Source organism: Jaculus jaculus, chromosome 5 (assembly GCF_020740685.1).
Source record: "Jaculus jaculus isolate mJacJac1 chromosome 5, mJacJac1.mat.Y.cur, whole genome shotgun sequence".
Classification (NCBI taxonomy): Eukaryota; Metazoa; Chordata; class Mammalia; order Rodentia; family Dipodidae; genus Jaculus; species Jaculus jaculus.
Window position 1 is genome coordinate 139316159 of NC_059106.1, and position 23297 is coordinate 139339455.

Here is a 23297-nt window from a genome sequence, read left to right on the forward strand (position 1 = left end):
GGTCTGAACTATTTGTCAGAAATAACTTAATATACTTACTTCATAAAAACTACATAAAGAGGGTATGGTGATCTGAATGGATTTCCCAAAAGATTCAGTATTAGTACAGCTTTAGATCTCCAGTCACTTGGCTGGAGGAGGTGTCCCGGGATGATCGGAGGGCCTAGCCATTAGCTGTGGGGGTAGATTTGGAATTCCAGGCTAAAGATGTGCAAAGTGCCAAAGTTCTGCCTGTGGTTTCCTACCATTTGGCTGCGGGGAATTTGCTCTTGATTTTGGTGGTGGGTTTGCTCCCCCATCCCATTATGGAACTTCACCTGCATCTGTAGATTCCAACAAATCCCTTCTTCCCCCCGTAAACTGTCTGGTCTGGAGGTTCATCCTAGTGACATGAGGCTGTCTACTACAGGGATTAGCTTTTAGAATAGTAAATGGAAACTGAGATTTCCAGAGTGTTGCTGCCATTAAAATGGATTTTATACTATACAGTCTCAAGAAAGTCCTAACAACTTGGTTTTTCAGAAGGAATTTATATTGTGTCAAGTCTGCTTTATTCAGTTTCAAGGTATTACAGGTATCTTAAGATATTATAGTCAAATACCTCATCATTTCAGTGGAACATGTTCACAATAAAGCCATTTATAATATAAATTTAGATATTCTGAATGTTAGTCTCCCCAGGTGATGGAGATTTGGAAATTAAAGCCTCCTGGAGGTGGTGTATTATTGGGGGCAGGCTTATGGGTATTATAACCAGTGTCCCCTTGCCAGTGTTTGGCACACTCTCCTGCTGCTATTGTCCACCTTATGTTGGCCAGAGGGTGACGTCCACTCTCTGCTCATGCCATCGTTTTCCCTGCCATCTTGGAGCATCCCCTCGAGTCTGTAAGCCAAAATAAACCCTGCTTTCCCAAAAACTGCTCTTGATCAGGTAATTTCTGCCAGCAATGCAAACCTGACTACAACACTGTTTCTCCCTGCTCCTCACCAAATATACACATTGTACATTTTATATCTACCCATTAAAAAGATGTTGGCCAATCAAAATTATGAAATTAACCATTTCATAAAACACTACTACAGAAGCAAAGTTCTTTATTATTAACATGGTCATAGTAATACCTACTTACTGACACTTACTGTGTGAAAATTTATCATTTCTTGAAGACTGTCAGAAAACTTGGTCAAACTTGTCTGTAAGGAAGAAACCAAAAGAATCACTTAGGAAGACACCAAAATAGGTAACAAAAATGTTTCTTTGGCATTTTTGACAGAAAGATCAAGTTACACTGTACACAATAAACTTTAATTCCAAGGCTATGCTCCTTCTCTCACTGGACATGGTTAGTGCAGGTCAATTCTATATGCAGTAACTATTCATGGCATATATTCCCTCCAGGTAAAATTGTTTGCTGACATCAAAAGTATGCTCTTTAAAGGACCTATGGGTCACATAATTATCCAAGAGTCATTTCTTCACTAACTGTTGCTTATCATGAAAGAAATATCATTACCACTACCTGGTACAGCAAGGGATTCAACCCAAGCTGGCTGGCTGGCTACAAGCTTGGTAGTTCTCCTCCCCCCATGCCCATGCTGAGGTCTCTTTCTTAACAGGTCACTGGGCCACCCTCACAGGCAGCTACTGGTGCCCTGATCCTACTCTTGCCCTCTGGCAGACTCTTCAACTTACTTACCTCCAAGCAAACTTAGTAAAATAGCTAAAACATTGAAACTCGGGGCTAGGACAATGATGTCAAGTATGCACAGTACAGATCAACTTCTGATGTCTATCTATCCTAGATGACAGAATTATATAACAGCTTTCCTACTAATAATTTTGGATATCAAAAAAGTAAAGTAAAAAGTAAAGAGATGCACAATCATTAAAAATTTTGTTAGACTCATGCTTTGGCTGAAATTTTGATAATACTAACCTCAACTACAGCATCATTGCTAGAATACTGTGCTAGGTCCCGAATGCCATTCATGAACTGCTTATTTGCAGCACAAAAGGCTTTGCCAGTGTCAATCATTGCAATACAAAGCTTCACAAGCTGAAAAAGAAAAAAGTGAGAGCAGGTAAGAAATAATTTACGAGACATTTAGCTGAATAGGTGTTGGCAGAAACCACATGAGCTTAACTGGTGAACATAAATTGTGTTCCATCAAAAATTCAAAACTATCCCCGTAATAAGGGTGGGCGAGGTTTAATCAAAATTTACGAGTATGAATAAGCCTTACAGAAATCTACTTTTTTGGACAATGGCATACCCAGAAGCTACAGATTACTAGAAAAATATTGTTAAAGTCCATTTGAGAGAATTACAGACCACCACACTTTTGTATCCAATTTAGAGTCCTTTTGACTAAGCCAGCAACTGAGAGTGGTTCACATCAGAAAATGCTCTCAGTGCAAAAGCTCAGGGGTATAGTGTTGTGTTGGTTTTTTGTTTTTTGTTGTTTTTTTTTTTTAATTTATTTGAGAGCAACAGACAGAGAAAGAGGCAGAGAGACAGAATGGGTCAATCAGAGCCTCAAACCACTGCAAATGAACTCCAGATGCATAAGCTACCTTGTGCATCTGGCTTACATTGAGCACTGAGGAGTTGAGTCTTGAATCAGGGTCCTTAGGCTTCACAAGCAAGCACTTAACTGCTAAGCCATCTCTCCAGGCCCCCCCAACTCGCCGCGCCCCCCCCCCACAGTGTTTTTAAAGGCAAAAGATCATAAAAATTACAAGGACAACAGTGCCAGATGCAGGTCAGAGCCTCTTTGAAATTAAAAGCATCCCACTCCCTATCCTTGAGTTATCTTGAATTTTAACACCTGAGTCACACTGGGGGGGGGGGGGGTCATAGGAAACCTTGAAAGTGTTTACAATGCATACATGGACCTGGTTGTGGGGGGAGAAGAGGGAGTTAAGAGAGTTTGCAACTATAAGGTGCCCTAGCAAATAAGTGTTAATTAGCTTAGCTATTTTATCCCCCCAATAAATGGAGTCAGGGCCTAGTTAGGGCAGGATGGCATGATCTTAGCTATTTCAATTTCAGTGCCAGGGATAGGATAACTTCCAGTGAGTTGTTAGCCAGGGAGGTCCCTGATGCCCCCAAAACATTACAGGCCATTACCAAGGCTCTTGATTTCCTACCAGGAATAGATGGTAAGACCCTATTGCTGAAGACTCCACATACTTGGGCTGCATGGCACTGAGAAATCCTGCTGGAGCTGAGATAAAAACCAGCTGACAGAAAGCTACAAGCCTTAAATTTGGCCAGCCAATAGTGGCATGTCTGTTATGGGGGACACTAAATGACTGGACTGGAGGCCCACTCCATGGGAGGGAATACATGCCTGATAGTGAAAACATATGACTGGGGAGGTCGTGAGCCCTAGGGGTGTAACACCTGCTGGTATCTGACTAAATGTATATATTATGCTCACCAAACTGCCCAGTAAGCACTTTTCTTAATGGTCATACTCATATATTAATGCTTCTCTGACTTTTGGGTTAGAGAAGCTTCTCTTAAGATGGCGGTAACCACTGGAATAACCCACAAGACACCACTGTGCTGAGAAGTGACAGAGGAATGTTCAGCACTGAAACATCTCCATTGCGCCCTCCAAGGCTCAGAGTCCATTGAAGAAGAGAAGGCAGAAAGGATGTAAGAACCAAAGGAAGAGTAGGACTGCTTACAACTCAGTCTTTCTGACAACAACATGGCCTGGATATCCATGACCTCACAATGCCTGGTCCTACCTATACAGGACCCTCCTAATAGGAGGAAAAGATGATGACATCAAAATAAAACAGTGACTAATTGAGAGGGGTAGGGGATATGATGGAAAGTAGATTTGTAAAGGAAAAAGTGGGGAAGGGGAAGGGAGGAAATAATCATAGCTTATTGTCTATAATTATGGAAGATGTCAATAAAAATGTTTTAAATTTTAAAAAGTACAAAACTAATAAAAAAAATTTTGTTTTGGTTTATAAAGTAAATTCATAGGGTATTTATACCAGAAAAAAAACTAACTTTTAGGATCCAGAGGCTGATAAAAAATGTTTTTATTAAGTCAAACCTAGTCTCTTAGCTGGGCGTACTGGCGCACGCCTTTAATCCCAGCACTTGGGAGGCAGAGGTAGGAAGACTGCCGTGAGTTCAAGGCCAACCTGAGACTACAGAGTGGATTCCAGGTCAGCCTGGACCAGAGTGAGACTCTCCCTCAAAAAAACAAAACAAAACAAAAAAACACCTAGTCTCTTAATTTAAACCCACAGATATTTAGTAAATATCTCTTAGAAGAAGGGCTGATTATGTAGTTCAGTGGTAAAGCACTTGCCCTGCATGTGCAAGATCCTGAACTCACTTTTTGGCGCTGAGGGGGGAAAAAAATTAACATCCTAAAGGAAACAGAGGAATAAGTGAGCAGCAGTAGGATGAAATGAAAGCTAATTTTAACTGTGGTATGTTGGAGGAAAGGGACTAAACTAGTGTGTTGATTAGTCATGTTTATCATTTCAGCATCAATCAGTATAGAAGCAGATGTTTGATCTGATTAATCAACCACTACTGCAAAGCTATGTCTCCAGGGCCTACTGTTTCAAGTACTGTGTAATGCCTCAGGACGAGCTTCTCTCCCCCCCCCCACCCTCTCTCTCTCTCACCCAATGTAACATATGACTATGACAAAACCATGTAATATAGTAAAATTAAATTAGCTCAAAGCTCAGACGAGATCATTACCTAGTGTACAAGGAACACCGGGTTCTATCAGCACCAGAAAACATAGGAGTGGGAGGACAGCTCAATGGTTAGTAAATAATATCATTCAAGATACATTAATATAACAAACTGACTAAAATATTATTAGTATTATTATTAGTATTTTTAAGGATTTTATTTGCATTTATTTATTAGAGTCAGAGGGAGATTGAGAGAGAGAATGGGTGCAACAGTGCCTCTAGCCACTGCAAACGAACTCCAGATGCAAGCACTTCCATGTGGCTTACGTGGGACATGGAGAATTGAATCTGGGTCCTTAGACTTCACAGGTATGTGCCTTAACTGCTAAGCCATCTCTCCAGCCCTATTACTAGTATTGTTGTTGGAATAAGAATAGTCATTTGGTGGCACACACCTTTAATCCCAGCTCTTGGGAGGCTAGGGTAGGAGGTTTGCTACAAGTTTAAGGCCAGCCTGAAACTAATTCCAGGTCAGCTTGGGCTAGAGTAAGACCCTACCTTAAAAAAAAAACGAAGGAAAAAAAAAGTGTCATTTGAGGCACACAGGTGGTATATGCCTTTATTTCCAGCACTTGGGAGGCTTGTCCTCCCCTCCAGTTCAGGTAAGCCAGAGAGATAGCTGATAGGTGTGGGCTAGGAGCTGGCTCATGCAGAGGCCAGCCACAGCACTAAACTGGGGGTTGAACCTGACCAATCACAATTAGATTTAAATTCTAGATAGGAGAACCTCCCTCCCAAGAGGAGCTCAGGTTGTTTGTGGAAAAACAAATTTAGGGAAGAGATTAAAAAGATTGCAAGGATAAGCCCAAAGGCATTCTGCTTTTTACTTTCAGGGGCCCAGTCACCCTGAAATATGTAACAAAGCTACCTCACTCCCTTCTCAATATGTTTAAGTGAATTTTATCTCAATAAAAAATTACCGCTTCCCCCCAAAAAGAGTACAATGAAGTAAACTTTTTAAATGATCCAAAATACCACAAACAGGCTGAAAGGCGAGCTAGGTAAACTTGAACAAAACAAGAGGGCCCTGAGAACTGGAAGGACTGGAGATGCAAGTTAGAAAGCAGGATAGTGTGGTCCAGATTTCCAGATCACAACTGAGACAATGCCCACAGAAACAGGTGACAGAATTAGCACAGAGGTCACATTTACAGGAAGTGGAGAGAAAAACTTGTTTTAAGCAGAACCACACATACATGGCAGCTATTCTGAATAAGCAGTGCAGAGACAAAACTGAGACTATGCCTACTGTATGACAGTGATGAATAACTGAATTATATTGAGCTACAAAGAGAATTTTACCTGAATAAACTTCAGATTAGACCAAACTGTCATTAATTCAATATTTTTTTTAATAAAGGTTACTATGCTTTAGGTATCCACCAGCTGATAGGAACACCATCTATGAGCTACTTCTCTAATTCTTTTTTTATTTTCAATTGTAAACCAAGGCTGACACCGATTTTGCAGCAGTGTTGTGAAGATTATAAATAAACATTTAGCTTTGTACCTAGTAAGTGAGAACCCAGGACAGTGTTCCTTTGGGGGTTTTATTTGTTACTCTTTTTTTTATTTTTTATTCATTTTATTTATTTATTTATTTGAGAGCAACAGACACAGGGAGCAAGACAGATAGAGGGAGAGAGAATGGGCGCGCCAGGGCTTCCAGCCACTGCAAACGAACTCCAGACGTGTGCGCCCCCTTGTGCATCTGGCTAAGGTGGGACCTGGATAACTGAGCCTCGAACTGGGGTCCTTAGGCTTCACAGGCAAGCGCTTAACCGCTGAGCCATCTCTCCAGCCCATGTTACTCTTTTAAATACAGTCTCCAAGGAGCTAATGGTCTGTCAAAGAGACATCATTACCATTTATTAATGTTTATTTAGAATTCACCATGTACCAGAAACATGATAAGCACTTTGCATATGTTAGGGCATCTTACTCTTACACTAACCTATGAGACAAATAAATAATCTCTTTTTCTCCACTTTGAAGATGAAGAAACTGAGGCATAAAAATGTTAGAGTTTGACCAAGGCCAAGTAACTAGTAAGTGGCAGCTCCAGGCTTTGTGCTCTTAACTAATAGGCTATGCTAAAAACCAAGAATTACAGTAACATAAGAAAGTACATTCAACAACACAATTCAAGAACAAAAGGCCAGTGTTTGGCAGAAATGGAGCAAAGATGTAGATTATCTACTTAACAAACAGGGAACAAGTATACCAGTGAAAAATGTGATAGAGGCTGGAGAGATGGCTTAGCAGTTAAGGCATTTGCCTGTAAAGTTTAAGGACCTAGGTTTGACTTCCCAGAACCCATGTAAGCTAGATATGCACATGATGGCATATGCTTCTATTTGTGTACAGTGGCTAGAGGCCCTAGCATGCCCATAATTATATTGTTCCACACTCAAATAAATATAAATATAAATAAATTTTTAAAAAGAAAACTGCAATAGAGACAAAATTTGTATTTAAATGGCAACTGTGAGCTATGATGTTGCCAGTGTCAGAGCACCTTAAATGGGTAATTGGGCCCATGAACAATGCCACTCATGAAGCTATCCACTAGCAAAGTATTACTTGTGGTAGCATACAGCATATGCAAATTAAACATGAGCTAAGTTATCAAGCTACTGCCCTCTGTCAGTGCACGGTGTACTATACAAAATATAGGTACAATTTGCCCTGTACAATGTTATGAAATCACTAGACTCAAGGCAACTGCTCCATTAGTTCCTCATGCCAACACCTTCAATAACCATCAATTTTTATAGTACTCACAATCTTCTCTAGGCTAACTACCCAAAGTCCTAAAGTAAAAATGATACATAGCTTCAAAATTTGGGAGAAGTACAGTTTATAAGGGATCAGGATTTTAAACGAGAGGAACATCAGAGTTAACTTGGAACTCTGGGAAGAAGGCAGAACCATAGGTGACATTTGTAATGCTATTAAGTTTTCACCATATCATGAATATCCTTTGGGTAATAAAGATTCTAGAATGCCAAAATTTTAATAATTTGTTTAAACTTGAGGCCTCTTTTGGTTTTAAAAATTACTGAACCAAGAGCCAGGTGTAGAAGCATATACCTTTTATCCCAGCACTCAGGAAGGAGAAGTAGGAGGATTGCCATGAGTTCAAGGCCAACCTGAGACTATATAGTGAATTCCAGGTCAGCCTAAGCTAGAGCAAGACCCTATCTCCAAAAACAAAAAAAAAATTACTCAACTGGAATTTGTATTACCTCAGATAAGCTCTCCAGGTGATTGCTACCAGCAGTAAGCCTAAGAATAATGTTTTATACAGCAATACCACTTACTATGATAATTACACTATAGAAAATTATTTTCAGAAGTTATTTCAAATATGCATATACCTTATCTCCAGAAATGCATAGATTTCACTGAACAATGTATCTTATTCATTATAAGAAAATGCTTCATAAATAAACACGCAAAAATATAGTCCAATAGTCAATATTAGGTGTAGGAATTAATCTATATTTATGCTTACATAAAATATGACTATATAAATTATTGAGTATTTTAAGCATTTCTGGCATTAGCTTAAAATTAATATTTAAAATTGTATTTGTATTTCAGTCTAACTACACCTAAATTTGTAACAAAGATCATCAGGTAATATATGCAACCTATTAAATATAAAAAATTATAAGGTGGGCTGGGGATGTAACTCAGTGGTAGAGGGACAGCTTAGCATGTACAAAGACCCAGGTTAAATTACCAACATCACAGACACACCCAGAAAAATAAAAAAAGTAAATGCAATCTTTTGGACAGAGAAGAAACAAACAAACTTCCAACAATATAAAGGATACTGCCTTCCTGCAGTCAGGTATGAATATTAATGGTTGTTAAAGCACTTAGATTAGACTTTGAACAAGCAAGCTACTTAGTATCTCTTGCCTTAATTTCTTCATGGGAAAAATTGGGATAACACCACTTACCTTCGTAGTAACAAAGTAAAATAAACCAACTATTATTGTAGATACTAACTTTTATTTACACAAAACAGGAATGTGGTAAAAAGTTTAAAATACATTATTTACCTTGTCAAGTTTCAGTTCCAACTCTGAAACATCTCCTTCTACTTCTTCCAAAGCAGCCCTAGAAAAGTTAAATATAAAATAACTTATATCATTTGTTTAAATATACACATTATTTTGTGTGTGGGTCTGCATACAGGCACGTATGTATATAAGTTCATACATGTGGAGACAGAGGTCAACATTAAGTGTCTTCCTTAATCATTCACCACCTTACTCTTTAAAAGTCAGGGTCTCTTGTTGCATCTAGAGCTCACAGATTCAGCTCCACTACTCGGCCCTAGGGTTTCCCTGTCTCTGCCTCCAAACACTGGGATTATAAACATGCCATCATCCCCTGCATTTTACACAGGTGCTAGGGATCCAAATTTAGGTCTTAATCTCCCCAGCCCCTGACTTTATACTCTTTTAGCTTTATACTCTAAGTAAAGGCATATATGAACGCTTAAAAATTATACATTATATAAACACTTCATAATCATATAATACAACAACAAGATTCCTGTTTAGGCCAATGAAAGAATACATTAGGCTAACTTACAGCATGATTATTCTAATTAATAACAGTACTTAAAAATATCTTGCAGGAGCCAGGCATGGTGGTGCATGCCTTTAATCCCAGCACTCAGAAGGCAGAGGTAGGAAGATCACCATGAGTTCAAGGATATCCTGAAACTACATAGTTAATTCCAGGTCAGCCTGGGCCAGAGTGAGACCCTACCTTGGAAAAAAAAAAAATCATCCAAAATCCTACCTCCAAAAGTCAGAATAAGAAATTATAATACCTGAGACTTAAAAAATCTGATTTTGGGGCTGGAGAGATGGCTTAGCGGTTAAGCGCTTGCCTGTGAAGCCTAAGGACCCCGGTTCGAGGCTCGGTTCCCCAGGTCCCACGTTAGCCAGATGCACAAGGGGGCGCACACGTCTGGAGTTCGTTTGCAGAGGCTGGAAGCCCTGGCGCGCCCATTCTCTCTCTCTCACTCTATCTGTCTTTCTCTCTGTGTCTGTTGCTCTCAAATAAATAAATAAATAAATAATCTGATTTTTAAATACCAAAGTACATGAAACTAAACAGCAAAGTGTTAACAACCAAAGGGAGCTTTTGCCCTTAGAGACAATTCGGAAAGATGACTTTATTTTTCCTGTCAGTAAAATTTTCATACAAAAAAATCAGCAAAGGTAAATTGCACAATGAGCAAAATGCAATAAACAACCAGACGTCTTTACTGACAAAATAGAATGACAGAAGTATAATACTAGCTAGCAACTAATATTACTACAAAACAATATATCAAAATTGGGAAATTGAAACAAAACAGCAGAAATTAAACTTTTTTAAAATCCTTTTTTCCTATTTGTTTATTTATTTATTATTTATTTGAGACAGGGAGGGAGGGGAAGGTGGAAAGAAAGGCACAGATAGAAAATGGGCACACCAGGGCCTCTGGACAATGCAAACAAACTCCAGATGCATGCGCCACCTTGTGTATCTGGTTTGATGTGGGTACTGGCAAATCAAACCTGGGCCATTTGGCTTTGCAGGCAAGCACCTTAACCACCAAGCCATCTCTCCAATCCAGAATTAAAAACCCTTTTTTTTTTTTTTTTTTTTTTTGGTTTTTTGAGGTACGGTCTCACTCTAGCCCAGGCTGACTTGGAATCCACTATGGCATCTCAGGGTGTCCTCGAACTCACGGCAATCCTCCTACCTCTGCCTACCGAGTGCTGGGATTAAAGACATACGCCACCACACCTGGCCAGAATTAAAACTTTTTAAGACATTACACTAAATCAATGTGTAAGTACGGGCTGGAGAGAAAGCAGTTAAAAGCACTTGCTTGCCAAACCTGATAGCCTGGGTTCAATTCCCAAGTACCAATATAAAACCAGATGAACACTGTGGAACATGTGTCTGAAGCCCAGGCACACACCCACATTTGTATCCTCATTACCTTTCTCTCTTGCGCTCTCTCTCTCTCTCCTTTCTCTCCTTGCAATAAAAATATTTTTTTAAAAAAAAAGTGAGTCACGTATGGTGGTGCACGCCTTTAATCCCAGCACTCAGGAGACAGAGGTAGGAGGATTGCCATGAGTTCAAGGCCACCCTGAGAGTACATAGTGATCTCCAGGTCAGCCTGGGCTAGAAGAAGACCCTGCCTTGAAAAAAAAAATTAAATTAAAAAGTGAAATAAAATACAAATGTATAACTAAACCTAATATATCCACCTTAAATTGTGTATGTCTTAACCTAATATATCCTAATATATCCACCTTAATTGTGTATGTCTGCATGTATATGCATGTATGCATGCATGAGTGTGCACAGGCTTATGTGCCAGAACTTAGAACATGCCAGGTAAGCACTCTATCACTGAGCTACACCCTCACTGCCATGTTATTTTCATGGATCTGCTTGATACACTAACAATTTTCTAAATTTTAACAACCAAAATTTACTTCATTTGAATAGTAGTGGAAAGACTACCTGCTCTAAAAGCTATTCTGAATACTGACATTCTCAGGCAATGGAACCACGCAAAAGACAGCTAAGATACAAATTCTATGTATATAGATACCCACATCACCTGTGTGACCTCTGAATGATCATGCTGTCAGTACGGAAAACATGTTGTTGTTGTTTTTGTTTTGTTTTGTTTTGTTTTGTTTTGTTTTTTCGAGGTAGGGTCTCACTCTCACCCAGGCTGACCTGGAAGTCAGCATGTCATCTCAGGGTGGCTTCAAACTCCCAGTAATCCTCCTACTTCTGCCACGCGGGTGCTGGGATTAAAGGCGCGGGCCACATACCCAGCTGTCTTCTTTTCTTGTGTTACTTTCAGGCCCTCTTCTTACACTTGAACTTGATTCTTATGCACAGATAGAAATTAGGATCTAGTTACATCCTATATATAGATGTCCAGTTTTCCTAGCACCATTTGTTAAAGATGCTGGAATTTTGATGGAAATTTGCTATCAATCTGTAGATTGTTTTTGGTAAAATAGACATTTTCACAATGTTGATTCTTATAATGTAGTATGGGATGACCTTCCATTTCCTAGTTTCGTCTTTAATTTCTCGAGTATTTTGAAGTTTTCACTGTAGAGATCCTTCACTTCCTTGGTTAGGTTAATCCCATGTATGTATGTATGTACAAATATACACATACATACATGAGCAACTGTTATGAATAGAACTGTCTCCCTGATTTCATCCTCAGAACACTTGTTATTGATATATAGGAAGGCTACTGGTTCCCATTTTTGTATATTGCTCTGGTTCCCAATTTTGTATATTGCTCCTTTGCTGAAGTGTTTATTAGTGTGTTTTTTTTTTTCCTTTTTTCCTATTGGAGTCTTCAGAGTCTCTTATATAAAAACCTATCATCTACAAATAAAGGTAATTGTCTTCTTCCTTTCCTACTATTGTCTCTTTTATTTGATTCTTTTGCCTTATTGCTCTAGGCTAGACTTCCAATACTATATTGAATAATAGTGAGAAAGTGACCATCCTTGTCTTGTTCCTGATCTTAGTGAAAACACTGTGAGTTTTTTCCTATTTGTATAACGTTGGCCACAGGTTTCTCATAATAGCATTGTTTTTTGTTTGTTTGTGTTTTGGTTTTTCAAGGTAGGGTCTCACTCTAGCCCAGGCTGACCTGTAATTCACTGTGTAGTCTCGGGGTGGCCTCGGACACATGGCAATCCTCCTACCTCTGCCTCCCAAGTGCTGGGATTAAAGGTGTGCACCACCACACCCTGTGTATATAGCATTTTTATATTGAGGTATTTCCTCCATTCCAAGTTTCCTTATGTCTTTTATCATAAAGGGTGTTGGATGTCAAAAGTCTTTTCTGCATCTATTGGGATGGTCATGAGATTTTTGTCCTTGAATCCATTTATATGGTCTATTGCATTTATTGATTTGCATATGTTGAACCATTCCTGTATCTGTGAAATAAAACTCACTTGATCAGGGTGAATGATCTTTTTGATGTGTTTCTATATTCAGTTGGGTGTATTTTGTTGAAAAATTTAGAAGTATTTTTATTTATTTCCAAGCAGAGAGAGAAGAGAGAAAAGAGACAGATAGAGAATGGGCACACCAGCGCCTCTAGCCACTGCAAACAAACTCCAAATGCATGTGTTACTTCGTGCATCTGGCTTTATATAGGTACTGGGGAAAAGAACCTGGGACATCAGGCTCTGCAGGCAAGCACCTTAACCATTAAACCATCTCTCCAGTCCTTTTGCTGAGAATTTTTGCATCTATATTCACGAGAGAGATGTTGATTTGTAATGCTTGATGTTTCTCTATCCTCTCTGGCATGAACCATTATGTAAGCATGCTTTGTTCCTTTATTTCCAGTATCTCAGATTGGTTTTCTTCCTTCAGTATTTCTATTTTCTTACATATATCTGTTTCAAAATCCTTATTACATGCAGCTGATGTTTTAGTGTTCTCTGAACATTCCTTCTAGAGTTAGTTTTCTTCTTTGGTTTTTCCAAACATCTGTATAGTCATTTGTTTCCTTTAATTCACTCAGGGAGGCTGTGGAACTCATAATTTTTGGAGAAGTTATGTCTTCTTGATTTGTTTTATTTCTTATTTTACTCCATTGGGATTGTCACAGCTCACATTATTTCACTGCTTGGATTTTCTGCTTATCAGCTGTATTCTTAGGTATGTAGTTCAGAAGTTTTATCCCCAGTCTACGAACATTAGCATACACAAAACATGGATCAAATCTGAAGTCAGAAATTATGTTTTTGTGAGATGGGTTTTGAATTTCCACCATCCCTGTAATGTTTCCTTTAGCAACCTGCCCTAATATAAGAATGCAATTAGACTTCCAGTTTGTGATGGTTTGACTCAGGTGTCCCCCATAAGCTTAGGTGTTCTGAATGCTAGGCTCCCAGCTGATGGAGATTTGGGAATTAACACCACCTGGAGGGAGTGTATTGTTGGGGGCAGGCTTATTATGGGTGTTATAGCCAGTGCCCCTTGCCAGTGTTTGGCACATTCTCCTGTTGCTATTGTCCACCTTATGTTGGCCAGGGGGTGATGTCCACCCTCTGCTCATGCCATTATTTTCTCTGCCATCATGGAGCTTCCTCTCGAGCCTGGAAGCCAAAATTAAGCTCTTTTTCCCACAAGCTGCTTTTGGATGGGTGATGTCTATCTGCGCTGCAACACAGTTCAAACCTACGTAACCAGGTTTGGGTGAGATTTAGAGTGAGTTTCTCTAGAACCTACACTGAATTGTAGAGGTGGTCCCCTTGGTGCACTCTAGGCTTATCTTGGCTTGCAAGCTCTTTGAAACTACATTTTTTTTTAACAATTTTGGATATCAAGAAAAAAATAATAATTCAAATTATCCAGTAAACATGCACCATTATAAAATGAGAAACTTTCACATATGGTAAAAAATAGGAAGTGGCATACCTCCACACTATAGAAGCAGAAATGCTTTTCTGACCAACAGTTGGTCATTGTTTTCAACAGCGTCATTCAAACTATACATCATTCCTTTAGCCTAGAGACCATCTTCTCTTCACTTTAATCCTCACTCCCTTATGTATTATTTAAGCTCATTTTACACATGAGAATGAATATCTCTACAAGATGTTCACTGTAATGGGATGAAAACTTAGATAAAATGATGGCCTCTTCACCCCATTATGTGAGGAAGCAAATTTTTAAATGAGGTTAAAGAGCATTCCTGTTATTCTGAGACAGGAGGATAAACAAGCCGATCTATTCTGGTACATGATATATAGGTACATGTTTTATTACATGAAGGGAGTAAGTTACAAAATTATGTACCATGTGAGTCCAGTCATATGTGGAACTAAAAACTACTGAGATACAAACAGAAAAATATTTATAAGCATATTTACAATCCTTAACTGTAATCTGAAGAATGGAGATTGGGGAGCAGAATGTGTAAACAAGGATTTACACTTCTTACACGTCTGGACTGTTTCAGTATCTTCAACAACTAAGTTCAGATATCAACTTCCCAAGAAGCAGCTCCTGTTAGGACCTCCCTCACCCACTTGGACTGGGCGGCCAGCTTCCCCTGAACCCCTGCAGAATGTAGTGCACATCTCTACCACCGGCCCTTCTCTCAGCCCACAGCAGTATAGGAACTCAAAGTGTCTGTTGAATCAAGAAAGAAACAAAAAGAGAATTTACTCTAATTTTCAGAGACTCACACCTTTATTAAACCTTCATTTATTCTGATTCAATCTGTAAACAAATTATAAGTGAATATATTTAGATTTAATTAAATCATTGATTGCTACTAAACATAGGGTTAGATAAAACTACATATTTGCCAATCTTTCTTTTTTGTTTGTTTTTTGAGGTAGGGTCTCACTCAAGCCCAGGTTGACCTGGAATTCGCTATGTAGTCTCAAGCTGGCCTCAAATTCACAGTGATCCTCCTACCTCTGCCTCCTGAGTGTTCAGATGAAAGGTGTGCACCACGATGCCTGGCTCATATTCTTCAATCTTATTTCATGGTGTAATTCAATAAATTTACTTTCATGAAAGTGAAAGTTGTGAGTTCATGACTATGAGTAAATGTCTTTTTATTTGTCAATTAAAAACAGCTCTTTGTGATTACATCCAAGGAATCTAAAAGTTAAATTTGAGATCCTTCAATTTAACAGGTCTTCAGGCCAGGCTAGTCAGGGGTCCTAGCCAAAGAGGTAGGTGGCTAACTCAAGCCGGAGGCCTGGGCATAGAAGCAAAGGGTGCGGAAGTGGGTGAGAAGTCCGGGGTGCAGAAGACAGTGTCAGCCAGGACAAATGCCAGAGTAGACTGGATGACACCCCGGCTGTACTCCACCATCCATGTGCTTAGTCCCCACTCCACAGCCTTGCCTCTTCAGGCCCATGCACAACTGTCCCCCTAGGTAAAAGACCTCACTTTTGGTGGTGACCTCTCTCCACTGGTGGAAGGTGCCAGAGATGATGGTGTCAGAAATCTCAGCAAAGTAATGGCCCAAATGGCTACAACAGCCCAGGGCAGTGCCCAAGAGCAAGAGTAGCCGGTACTCGGATAGCGGGGTGTGCATGCAGAAGGCACAAGGCACCCATGCAGCCTTCATGAACACACACTGCAGCTCCTCACTCCGAGGTCAGCCCCACCTACAGTCGCCAGCTGCACGATCTCCAAGCACTGGAAGACGAAGCTCTGAGCTCCCAGCCAGAGCCACATCACCTGGATGAGCACCTCAGCGAACGCCAGCATCAGTGTGACCCATGCCCACCCATGGCCACCGCAGGCCCAAGGTCCACTGCATCCCTGCAGGCAGCCAGGCCTGGTGCTGGGGGAGGGAGGGAGGGAGGGAGGGAGGGAGGGAGGGAGGGAGCCAGGGCCTGAAGGACGCTCCATGCTCCAAACCGCTCAGCCCACCAACCCACCTGTTTCCATTCTTTTCTCCCCCATTTCACCCTTTATTCACTTTTATATTCCCCTCCACTTCCAGCAAAGATGTCTCTTGCCATTTGATGCTACCATCCACCCAACACCTCACCAAACACCACTGAGGTAAAGCTCAATCATAGTCTACTGGCGCCCTAGACTATAGTCCTTCATCCTCCCAGACATCAGGGGTTCTCTGGCTCTCTTGCCTCTGGCTCTATGCCTTCTAGAAGGTGAAGACTGGGGACGCCCTTCTCCGCTTCTGGGATCTCAGGCTCTAAAGCCTCCTCCGGCTTTATTTTGGTATCAAGTGATGATTTGGTACCAAAATCTGGCTCTTACCAACCTATACCTCAAAACCAAACGTTTTGTTGTTGTTGTTGCTGCTATTGTTGTTTTTCAAGGTAGAGTCTCACTCTAGCCTAGGCCTTGAACTCACGAGATCCTCCTACCTCTGCCTCCTGAGAGCCAGGATTAAAGGCGTGCGCCACCATGCCCAGCCAATTTGGAACTTTCAAATTGCAAGCCCTTGCTTATTTAGCCAAAATGTTAAGAAGAAACAGCAAAGGATTGGAGGTTCCTTATTTAAGCCCTTTTCCATTTGTGCACACGCCTCTCCCTCCCTCATTCCTCCTCTCTCTCTCTAGACTGTTATCCAGATCTTCTCTCTCTCTCTCTCTGTCTAGACTGCTCTGCTATGCAGATCTTCCTCTTCCTCCTCACTCGCTTTCTTGCCCCCTCCTCTCCCTCCCCCCTCCTGACTGCTCTGCTATCCAGGTCCATCCGTGTCCGTACCGCCCCCCTCCCTTTGCTGACAACTGCTCCCAGGTCTTTATTCACTGCATGCCTCTTCAGAGTTTCATCCTGCAGACGCCCCTCTCCCTTCTAAACCCGTGTCTCCCTCCTGGACTGCCTCCTCTCAGGAGAGGATCTTGGCAGCTCTCTCCCCCATCTCCCATCAGACTCCAGCCACTTCCTAAACTTGGTACAAACTCTAGATTGCCCCACATCTGCCTCCTGAAGGAACTTCCTGTCTTGCCACTTTAACTTCTACAGGTGGATACCAAATTTCTCTCTCCTTGCTTTTCCCCTTTCCTACCAGAGAAAAACCTGCAGGAGAGGCGAGCCATCACAGTAAACCAGCTCCCACCTCACAGCTAGATAAAATAAACAAACGTGGGCACCTAAGGAGGTCCTTGACTGTATAGCTCCTGGCTAGTAGAAAAAGAAAAAAAAAAAAGTCAGCTTTAAAATTCAAACTAAGGACAGCTATTGCCCAGTAGTTATGGTGGCTGCTTGTCCCAGGCCCAAACAGGAATTCCATACAGTTTCTGGTATCCACCCTCTCTCTCCTTTCACCATGATAAATTGCTTGAAACTTCCAACTCCCCTGGGCTCTCAAAACTCCCAGGTGGTTGGAACAAATCTTGAACAGCCAGATAGAATAATTCACTTGCCCTGACTCCAACTATAGATACACTGAGCCCAAGGAGAGGCTAAAGTACCTGGGAAGACAGACCGGCTCCCTTGTCTTGTCCTTGGGACTGCTGCTGGAGTCTCTGGTCAGAATGCATGCTTTCCTTCTGGACGCCCCTCCCTCAGGAGAAGGTCTTGGGCCACTGTCTTCAGATCAGGGACTCCTGATCCTCTGATAGATGCCTCAGCACCTCTCACTCCTCTATGGGTTCCCAAATTTCCAAAACTCCACCAGCCTCCCCACTGGGTTGTTTCTCCTGACCAATCTTAAAATTCTTGGCCTAAAAGGAGACATTAAGCCCAAGCAGCTCAGTTTTACTGCAATACAATTTGGCCACAAAACAAATTAGACAATGATTCCCTTTGGCCTTAAAATGACCCATTTAGCTTCCAAATGCTTAAAGATCTTGATAAGTTCGTAAACTTGATTGGCAACTGGCTCTATTCTACCCATGATCTTTTCTCTGTCAGTTCTGCTCTTCGACCCAGGCTCTCCTAGGAGAACAACCTTCCTTCCAACCCATTAAACAGTTCCTGTTAGTGACCCACCTTGCCCTAGTCCAAGAAGATGAGCACAACCCTCCTTTACTGTGCCACTACAAATGACAAGCAATCTCTCTCTCTCCCTCTCTCTCTCTCTATCCTAAACTGCAGTTAAATTTGCTTTGATAATGGCCTCTAGATTCCACTACTTCCCTCTTTTGTGCTGTTTGCTCTACCGTGAAGACTTCTGACATGATTTGCTTTCCCAGCCTATGATCAACAGCCACATGGAGAGATGGGGACTCTTCTCTCCTGTGCTTGTTCTTTATGGCTCCATGTTTATCAACTCCATGTCTTCCCAAGAAGCATACAGGATCTCTCACATGTTGGAGTCTTCCCAAACACAAAGTACAACTACAATCTTCAGAAAAAGACATCTCTTTGTGTTTCGTGTTCTTTGTCATGTCTAATGCTGGCCTGCCATGTCATGCCATGTGTTCTATGTTTCATGGAGTCTGTCTTTATGTGTGACTAAATTCAAAGTCATTAATGGTTCCAGTGCTTATGGTCATTCTGATGCTTACAGATATATTTAAAGATAATGTCAAATTACTAAAACCAGGTTTATGCTCTATTTCTGATTTTATGCTTATTCATGCTTACTATAACCAAAGACATGTTTATGTGCCAAGGGTTTGATCCTGGTAACAATGCCTTCAGAACATTTATTATGACTTAAATATTTAGAGAAGTGATTAATTTGGGTTTACTGACAAAATAGAAAATGTTAGTATGCTTTGCCTATATTTATCAATGTTAAGATACAGTATACATGCTTTTTGTTGAGCCAAATTATTGAAAAAATGTCATATTTCTAAACGGGAAAGTGTGGGGGTGGGGGGGAGAGAATTACCATGGGATATATTCTATAATCATGGAAAATGTTAATAAAAATTAAAAAAAAAGAAAAAATGTCATATTTCTAATGTTCCTAGCCTATATCCATCTAAATGGAGTATAATCAATGTATTTATAAACATGTATGGATGTAAGCCAGGTATGGTGGTACATGCCTTTAATCCCAGCACTCGGGAGGCAGAAGTAGGAGGACTGCCATGAGTTCAAGGCCACCCTGAGAGTACATAATGAATTCCAGGTCAGCCTGGGCTAGAGTGAGACCCTACCTCAAAAAACAAAAATCAAAAACAAAAATCAAAAACAAAATAGTATGGATGTACCTAAGATTTTCAATGAAGCAATAGATATTGCACTTCCTTCTTCTAAAACTGCAACAAGGAAGATTCCTTTATACTAGCTAATAGATATCAAAAATTCTATAACAATTTATAACTAAAGTTAAACAAATAGGAACTGACTCCAGTCTGGCCCTTTTTAGACAATGTATAACTACCTTATCTTGAGAGACCACAACCTGTTTTATTTGACAAAAAGGAGCGTTTTAACCCACCCAGGCCATTAATCTCTTTCCTCTACAAGCACAAGAAAATTCAAACAGAGGACTGTAAAGGAATGGAACTCCAGCACAGTGTTTGGCAGCTCCATGCAGGGAGCTTCTGTAGAGGCTCTCTCCTCTCTCTGAAGTGGATTCTGCCTAAGGGAGTGTCCAGTTAAGATAACATGGGTTAACATAAAGAGTTGTGTCTCTGTATTTCTCTTGCGTTAATTGTTTACCTAATTCAAACTTAACTCTATAATAAGTTGGTAACTTTAGAGTGCCATGTCTTATATTGAGACAGAAATTGTGGCTAGAAATTTTTAAAGGCCCTGACCCAAAGTTAAGTCCTGTAATATAATAGACTTTTATATTGATAATGTTCCATAAACGGCAGTCTTTTGTACTGACAAAGTCTTTTGTACTGTTTCAAGGCCATAGCTTATATTACAGCTTCTGACCTGTACTGATAGTCATCTTTGTTTCTTCTTATCTCCATACAAAATTGATATAAATGACTTCTGTACCTTTACAGTTCTACCAATTCACCTCAGAAGAGTCCTATAACAGACTAACTCCATCTATCTGGACCCCTTTACTTTGTTCTCCAAGGCCTAAAGGTCAACAGGAGTAGAGACCTCCAAAGAATTTTTCCTTCAGCATACAACTTCAGCTTGAAGAAGATGGATGGTGGAAAATGGAATGTGAAAGGAATGGGATGATCCCTCTGTGCAATGTACCATGACCTCCCTGTGTCTCTTTGTTTCTAAATATCTGTGATTACATGGCATGGAATGTTTCTTGCCTCAGTTCCCCCATGTGACCTATGTAACCTTGTGACTTCTTGTAATAGCCCACCCCCTTGTTTAACAGTATGTAATTTTGTGGTGTAACTCCCAATGCTGTTTTTACTATAAACATCATGTGGTTATTTCCAATAAAAGCTGATGTCCCAAACACTTCAAGGCTGCATCTTGAGAATCCAAACTCTGGGATGCAGACTTGGTACACCAGTTTTCTTCTTTTTCTTTCTTTTTAACCAATAAAACTTTGCCTCACATTCCATGAGTCAATGGTCTGACTTGTGCGATGCCAGACCCATAACAAATGGCTTGAACTTTCCATCCATCTTCCAGAAACTTGGGAGTCTCTTCTTGCCACTGACATTAGACATGGAGGTCATTAAAATACAGACCCAATTTCCTTTATCCCTGATAACATTAAAAGAGGGGAAAAAAAGCCACTGCCTCCTGATTAAAAGTCTGATCCTAAATACAGACACAAAATATATAATAGGTGCTAACAGATTAAAAGGGTTGTAAAAGGCTGGAGAGATTGCTTAGCAGTTAAGGCGCTTGCCTGCGAAGCCCAAGGACCCATGTTTGACTCTCCAGATCCCACATAAGCCAGATGCACAAAGGTGAGGTAAGCGCAAGGTCGCACATGCCCAATAGGTGGTGCAAGTATCTGGAATTCAATGGCCGAGGCCCAGGCCAGCTCTCTCTCTTTCCTTCTGTCTCTAAAACTTTTTTAAAAAAAATTTAAAGGCTTGTAAAAAGTTGTTTAATTTCTGGTTCAGACAACTAAGTTATGTACAAATGCTGAGCTTGTATGTTTTCAACTGCTAAAGCCTGTATTTTGTTGCATAAAGCACCTGTTTACAACAACAAGTTTGAGTGTTTTACTCTTATATGTTTTCCTATTGGGTAAAACTTCTGTTTGCTATAAACTTATTCTTTAAAAAAAAGTGGACTTAATTATATAAAATTTTATTGTGCCCATAGAATTAATCAAACTTTAAACTTTTTCAACCTGATGTACTTTCATTAGTTCCTCTAAAGCTAAGATTGAACTCAGAGGACAGAACCCTTATCCCTTGGTCTGAAATGAAGGGTTAATGAACCACTAGCCTCCAACCACTGACCTCAGGGGACTATAAAACTTTCCTGGACCATAGCATGATAAGGGACTTATGTTAAAAAGGAAGCTTTCAAAGATCCAATTATCACAAGCTATCAAGACAGCTGGATAGGCAATCAGTAAACAAAAGCAAAGGCCTTACCTTCCCCCCATTCTTCTCTCCCAAAGACCCCCAACCCTTACTCTGTACCCTCACCCTGTATCTCTGCTGTCTCCCACATTCAAAGGTGGCAGCAACAATTCCACCCTGGACTGGAAAGCTGCTGTCCCGCCAATAAAGAACAGTCTGTGCTGGCTTCCTCTCTCTCTTGTGTTTCTCACCTTGCTCTAGTCAATCCCGAATTCTAACAGGGAGAAGTGCTTACAATACTGTACTCCAGACACAGAGTGGCTATGGTATTCATGACCTGACAGTGGCTGACACTACCTACACAAGACCTACATAATAGCAGGGAAAAATGACATTAAAATAATAGAGAGGTGCTAGAGAGACTGCCCAGTGGTTAAGGCACTTGCGTGCAAAGCCTAACAGCCTGAGTTAATTCCCCAGTACTCACATAAAGCCATAAGTACAAATTGGCACATGCATCTGCAGTTTGTTTGCAGTGGCAAGAGGCCCTAGCATACCCATCCCTCACTGCTTGCAAATAAATCAATAAAATATTTAAAATACTTTTAAAAATAGAAGAGACTGGTTGGAAAGAAGGAATTCCATGGAGGGAGAAATCGGGAGGGGAAAAAAGTGAAGTGGACAGGGACTATGATCATATTATATTACCTATATGTGTGGAAACTCAGCAATTTTTTAAATCTCTGTCATTGATTATTTAGCTGTATGAAAAATTTTAGCAACAGGTTAGTAGTCTAAAATGTCTAGTTCACTGGCAAATTATTTCTCAGTAATATACATATATACATACACACACACACACACACAAGCTAGGGAAGAAGAGAGGGAAGGAGGATGGTCGCACTTTTAAGGGCTGCTCCACCACTCTCTTCACAATAAAAACTGGTGCTGGGGGAGTAGCCTGTGTTGAGGCAAAAGAATAGCTAGAAGCCATGTTGTTCAACTTCAGCTGGGCAGCAGAGCCAAGACCATATTTTTTAAAAAGTACCAGCTGTACGAAAAGACTGCATGAGGGATGAGGGACTGTCCATCTCATCGACCACAGTACATAACAAAGAATACTGGCAACTTCTCCTTTATCTTACCCTGAACTCTGAGATGGGTTTCAACTCCACATTACTTCCATCCATTAATGTGATAAAAAAAAAAAAAAAACTTTGGATCATGTACTTAATAAATAATAAATAAAATAAGCCCTAAAATGTTCCTTCAAATGATGGATGAGACATTATTCCTCTACAACTCCCAAACATCACTAAGCATAAAACTTCTATAAAGTACAAGACATTAAAGAGGCAAGATCACATAACTTTATCCTCCTCAGCTTCAAAGTTGATATTTAAAAAAAAAAAAATCAAACTGGGCTGGAGAAATGGCTTAGCAGTTAAAGTCTTTGCCTGCAAAGCCAAAAGACCCAGGATCAATTCCCCAGGACCCACGTAAGCCAGGTGCACAAGGGGCACATGCATCTGGAGTTCATTTACAGTGGCTGGAGGCCCTGGTATGCCCATTCTCTCTGTCTGTCTCTCTTCTCTCTCTCTCTGCTTGCAAATAAATAAATAAATAAATAAATAATTTTTTAAGATGATCAA

At 40.4% G+C, this 23297-nt stretch overlaps 1 protein-coding gene and 1 pseudogene across 4 annotated transcripts in view; both read right to left on the reverse strand.

The window, feature by feature from the left end:
- Window positions 1–23297, reverse strand: part of Acap2 (ArfGAP with coiled-coil, ankyrin repeat and PH domains 2) — a 159698-nt gene that overhangs the window by 87640 nt on the left and 48761 nt on the right. For all 4 annotated transcript variants that reach the window (XM_045148851.1, XM_045148854.1, XM_045148852.1 and 1 more), the window contains exons 2-4: window positions 8818–8875; window positions 1938–2057; window positions 1141–1194 (exon numbers count right to left, since the gene is read on the reverse strand). In XM_045148851.1, the coding sequence (XP_045004786.1) occupies window positions 1141–1194; window positions 1938–2057; window positions 8818–8875 (232 nt within the window). The remainder of the gene's footprint in view (window positions 1–1140; window positions 1195–1937; window positions 2058–8817; window positions 8876–23297) is intronic.
- LOC101609264 lies at window positions 15514–18173 on the reverse strand (annotated as a pseudogene).